The following is a 6,000-nucleotide window of genomic DNA, read 5'->3' on the forward strand; positions in this document are numbered from 1 at the left end:
AAGGTTGCAGAACTCACCAGAAACTAAGTCAAACTAGATTAGCCTCAAGTTTCAAAGCTCATATTTTCTCTACATCAAACTCCCTGACAAAAAATTCAAACAGATCACGCTATGACTTTTTTTAGAATACATGAACAAAAAGCATTGTATATTTTTTCCTTTAGATAGTAAAGAGTCAGATTAAGCCAAAAGAGAAAATTTTCAAAATGAGTTTGATTCTACAGCCCAGAATACAGACTTAATTTTCTATAATTTAAGAGAACAAGGGTCAGACCCTAATATTCACTGAAGAGGAAAGAAATTTCTTACTCCTATACAAGCAGAAAGATACTGTTTCTTCCTCCACTGGCCATGCACAGCTTCTTTAGACCCTTCTCTCTCTGTCCATGTCATCCTTCTCCAGGGGGTCAAACAGCACCTTAAAGGCAGCAAACCAAGACACTAGGGGAAATCTCCTGTATCTGGAAATCTGGGGAAATGGATGTCAATAAAAGTAACCTTCCCCAAACCTGTATTAGTTCTTCTTAAAACCTATTATTTCCCACTTGAAACAGCTTGAAACAAATGTCTGCATTAGTTATTCATACTCAACTGGCTCCAAAATAAATAGGAGAAAAGGATAACTACAAAAATCTTGGAAGACATCAAATGGACTGAGAAGCACGATAAACATATCCTAGGGAGTTGCAATCAAACCACATGTCACAAAAATGTGAAAGAGAGGAAACCTGAGATTTCTAAAACATTTTACTTTTGCTAATTTCAATATATCAAATGAAGCAACATGTTGAGAACCAGCTCCTAGCAGTGTCACTCTGTTCTGTCCCAACCCCTGTGGAGATTCCAAGCGCATGCTCCACACCTTTAGTGAAGCAAACCTGAAACCTAGTGTTACGTCACTCCCTAGTTGAAAAAAACCTGTGATGGCTCCCATGTCTACAGGTTAAAATTTAAACCTTTCAAAGGCTTTGGAGGTCCTGGCTGTAATTTACCTTTCCAGTCTATTTTCCACTTCCACTTCTAGAAACCCATCACAACAAACACATTCCACACTCCATCTCCACACCTTGCTTGAGCTGTTTCCTCAGCTATGAACCCTCTCCTCGTGTCCTTCACCTGTTGAAATTCTGTTCCTCCTTCAAAGTGGCCAAGTACAGTGAGTGCAAAGAGCCCAGCCTTGAAGTCCAGAGCCAGAACCACTAGATTTCTAACTCTAATTCCATCTCCACTACTTAATAGCTTAGTGATCGTAAACAAATATTTCAATACATCTGTTTCCTTACCTAGGAGCAGGCATACCACCGATGGCACTTTGCAAGGCCACTGCGAGGATGAAAAGCACAAAGGCATAGTAGATACTGATTAACTACTAAGCCATCCTTCTTTCCCCCTCACCCCCACCAGTACTCCTATCCTTCCCTAAATTCCCACAGCGCTTTGTTTACACCATACCACACTAGGAGCACTAACACACTGCACGGTACTCATTCATGTACGCATGTGGCTTCTCCATTAGGTTGTAGACCAAACAGATGGTTATGGATATGGATTTCTACATCTCGGCCACTTACTCCTTGTGCAAGCTACCTGACCTCTCAGAGCCTGTTTCTTCATCAATAAATCGACAGGGTTAACACCTTATGGTGTTATTTTAAGAGGTTTAAAAGAGTTAATGTACATCAAATACCTGGCATAGGTATTTGACACCTAGTAAATTTCAAAGACTGTTTAATGGCAATTTGGATGATGAACCTGATCCAGCAACTGCTTAAAGAACACATAAATGTAAAATACATTTGCCTTATTAAATCCAATTTCATAAAGCAATCTCAATTCAACTTTAACGTGCTACTCGCCTCTCTTACTGATACAGATGTCCGATGAAGACTAAACCAGAGGTTCCTATGCACTTTACCTTAGAAATGCTACCACATAATCATGTTCTCCCAGTACCACACTACCTAAGTACATCATGACTTACAACTCAGCACCACGTTACGTTTAACAACAGGGCTCTTATCCCTGAAGTGTTGTAGTGGGTAAAACGATCTGCCAAAGTTAAACAAAACTCTGAAATTAGTGGTCTACCAGGAAGTGGAAGCTGTTTATTCATTCTGATTCTAATTTACCGTGTCATCCATTTCTCGACTCAAAACTCCAATCAAATGTCATCTACTTCCAATAGTATTTTTCCACTTATAGGTACACTTCCAACCCACTGCTCACTTTTTTTGACGTATAATTAACACACAATATTCTATTAGTTTCAGATATCACTATGCAATTTAAGAGGAAAAAAACACTTCAAAATCAATTATGGTAGAATCAAGGAAATTACAGAAAAGTGAGAACTTGTTAAAAAACAAAACAAAAAAAACCCAGTATCACAGCGTTTGCATTCCACTCTCAGTTGAACACTGATACTTATTATATAGGTTGCATAGCACACAAGTCAGGAGCTCAGGAAAGGTTCTAGAAAGATGGACCCAGCTTAAAATCTGACACCACCACCGACTGACGAGCCGTGCCTGAGCACTAAGGTTGTTGGTAAATAATTGCTGAAACTAATAAATATTTAGCACATTTTTATATCAGGAAAACAATGTACCACTAACTTTAATTCTTTCCTAAGGTAAACAATGATTAATAAGCAGCAATACTGTTTGGGATCATTTTACAGTTTACGAAGCCCTTCAGACATCCATAAACTCATTAAATCTCCAGGAACACCCTTAGGGAGTAAACACTGCTAAGACACATACTTTAGAAATAATAAGGAAACTGGTATCAGGGTAACAGAGAGCCAAGGTTAACCCACGCCGGCGGTCGCCTCCACCCAGATTCTCCCGCTCAGAGAAAAGCGCTGCGGGCCCCACGTTCTTCACTCCACACCCGCCGAGGCAGATTTCTGCAAGTTACCATCCCCCTCAAGCACAGTCAAGCACGTGACTTCAGGAGAAAGCCCCGGGTAGTAAGCCCTGTCGGAAGCCACTGATGACACCGCTAACGTAGCACTGGTCGCCTCACCTGCTGTCCTCCCACACCTTTCGGGCGCGCGCCAGGCCTGCCCTTCCCCCACCGGAGCGCCCAGCACAAAACCTGGCACCTAGGAAGCCCTCAGTAAACGTTTGTGGAGACGGCGTGGGATGCCGGTAACAGGTTTTCCATGGCCCCGAAACGAGGCCAACTCCGCGGTGGGGATTAAGCACCTGAGGTAGACTCAGAGTCGTTGGGCAGAGTGTCCGACCTGGGAAGGATGGCGGAGGACGCGCGCCGCCAGGGGACATCAGGGAAGCTGGCTCGCTGACGGGAGAGGGGAAAGGCGGGTATGGCCGCAGCCAAGGCTGAAGGCCGACGACCGGCACAGGCTCGGGGGCCAGGGGCAGCAGGGCTGTGGGCGTCTGGGGGGGAGGGGGCCGCCTGCTGGTCTCAGAAGAAGCTCGGACCCAGTCTCAGGAGGGTTCTGGGCTCCTCTGGGGACCCACTCCCCAGCCCGCGGTGGCACTGGCTGCACCGAGGACTCGCTGCTACCTGAAACTGCAGCAGCTTCTCTGTCTGCTCCTGGGTTAGGTCCCGCTCCTCAGGCGCCGCCATTTTGCCGCCGCCTCTACGCTTCTGACCCGTCCGCACCGTCACTCGCCGGAACTGATCTCAGCAGCAACCACATCCGGTCGGAACAGCAGCTGGCGCGCAACTGCATCTGCGCGTCCTGGCCCAGCCAGCGGGGGTGGTGGTGGTGGTGGTGGTGGTGAGAGTCTTACCGCCAGAGGGCGCCACTCTCAGCCCTAGCTCGAACACTTCCGGAAATTGCCGAGGGCCTGTCGATTCCAGTCGCCCTCGCGACCTGGACAAAGACGGATCCGCGAGGGCCCTAAGGTCCTGCAGAGATCGCAAAGTGCCGAGAAGCCCCGAATGCTTCTCGAGAAGCTCCGGAGATTCCCGAATCGGCCGATTTCGGCTGCCTCTTAAACGTTTTCGGGGGATCTCCGATATTCTTGAATGTTTCTAGGGAAATTGGGGCCCTTCCGAAATATCGTTTGATGTTTGACTCCTGCCCTGACGTTTCCAACAGCTCCTAACCCCCTCTCGGGAGGTGCCGAAAGTCCCCGAATACTGGCTGCGCGTTTCCGACGCCGCCTTCAAGTCCCAAGCGGTTGAAGGCTGTGACCGCCCGAAAATCGCTGCATGGAAGTTGATTGCCAGGGTTATTTGGACGTGGCCACCCTGGTCTTTGATGTTTAATTGCACCACCAGCCTTGGGCAGAGCTTTCCGTCCACCCCCGTGCGACTCTGCTCCTGCTGCTCAGGCCTCGCGTCTCTCGCCCACGGGCCTGTGTCCCCTGTGACCGGGATCAGGAGGTGTGGGTTCCAGGGCTTGCGCCCACCCTGCAAAGTGATGAGCACCTTGGGCACACGGCCTCCTCGCTGGGCTCCGTTCTGCCGTTGGCGGAATGGGAATCCCCAGCAGCCCGGCCCTGCGGCCGCAGCGCATCCGTCTTGAAGGCCGGGGACCCACACCGTTTGCACGGCCCTCACCCCACCCCACACCTCCGGGTCTGCTCTCCTCTGCGCGTTCCTTGTCCCTGCCAACCTGCCCCCTCTCTTTAGATCTCCCTTTTGCGTTTCCACTTCTTTTCTCCTGCCGCTGCCCGGAGACCTTGGGAGACCGAGGGGTCGGGATCCGACGCGTGCTTTGCCACACGCTCCTAGTGTTAGGGGAGAGTTGGCTTTTCTGGGCGCCGTGTCCAGGTACTTGGCGACTCGAACAAAGAATGGCACGAACGAGATACAGAAATACAATGGTGGAAGAATAGTTTATTAGAAGAGATAGTACCCTCCAAAGAAATAGGAGCGGACCCGAGCAACAGAGAATGGATTACAATCAACAAGTATGAATCACAAGTTTGAGGGTAATTATCTAAAGCAGGGGTAGGAGCTAAAAACCTGGGGGAAAGGAAACTTAACATTTCTATAGGAAAGAAAACAAGTGTTTCAGTGGAAGGGGGCGGGGGTGGGGGGCATTCGTTGGCCCGTATCACTAGCAAGGCCCCAGTGTCCTCACTATCTGCAGAATCCCACCCCTGCCCACTTCACAGGATTGACCAGGTGAGACAGGACAAAGAGCTTTGAAAGCGAAGTCCTGTGAAAAGTACATTAGGTTTTGGTTACTTCCTTTCAGGCCTATATCGGGTCTTACCAGGTCTGCACAAACCTCCATGTCTTGGAATTTTTCTTACAGCTTTAAGGTAAAATTGGATGTAAATAGCTGTGACTTTAAATAATTCATTACATCAATTCAAAACATCCGAGGCGACGTACTGGTCAACATCTCCAATAATGCTCAACCCAGACAAACTGGGGGCGGGATGGCAAAGTCAGATGCCCTTCTGGATTTATTGCGTAATTCTAATTTAAGATGTGCTCTTTTAACAGACATACTTTGAATTTACATTAAACACCATTGGATGTTTTTCACTTTCTCAAAGACACATACTTGTTCTTGGTCTACATTTCTGTTTTCTTCTTTGAATAAAGACAAAGTTACAGCAAACAATTTCCCTTTTTTTTTTTTTTTTTTGACTCTTCCACAAGAAATCGCCTCAGTGCAAGGCATACAAAATGGCAAACTGGGGAATCCCTTCCCTATCCAAAAGTGGTTTCTGGTTTTAGTGGCAGCTGATGGCTTCCGTGTGAGACCAGTATTGCCAGAACTTCTCATTTTTAAAGAGCACCGACGAATTTTGGTATGCATGTGAAATCTCCCTGTTTTAAAATGGTGGTAACTCAGTTTTTAGGAAAAGTACTGTCAGTCAGCCATAATGGCAAGCCACTTTTCACCCCATGAGCTCCAGTCTGCCCCTCTGACCTGAACAGAATCCTCATGGCCTCCTTTGCCGTGGGAGTAGATGGTCTTGAAAGAAAACTAAGATTTTTTTTTGATAAATTCAAGATGAAGAGCATGGAAAGTATCATCAATTATAGGCTTGATCTCTCCTTTAA

At 47.1% G+C, this 6,000-nt stretch overlaps 1 protein-coding gene across 2 annotated transcripts in view; it reads right to left on the minus strand.

Moving 5' to 3' along the window:
• The window catches only part of FAF2 (Fas associated factor family member 2), a 54,144-nt gene extending 50,475 nt beyond the window's left edge, over nt 1-3,669 (minus strand). The window contains exon 1 of one of the 2 annotated variants that reach the window (XM_081034878.1): nt 3,532-3,669. In XM_081034878.1, the coding sequence (XP_080891004.1) occupies nt 3,532-3,594 (63 nt within the window). In that variant the 5' untranslated portion in view covers nt 3,595-3,669. Of the gene's footprint in view, nt 1-2,762; nt 2,926-3,531 lie in introns of those variants that run through there. The other variant, XM_081034879.1, reaches the window with a different exon arrangement.
• Between the last annotated feature and the right edge of the window lie 2,331 nt (nt 3,670-6,000).

The sequence above is a fragment of the Rhinolophus hipposideros genome (assembly GCF_964194185.1).
Source record: "Rhinolophus hipposideros genome assembly, chromosome: 23".
Lineage (NCBI taxonomy): Eukaryota > Metazoa > Chordata > Mammalia > Chiroptera > Rhinolophidae > Rhinolophus > Rhinolophus hipposideros.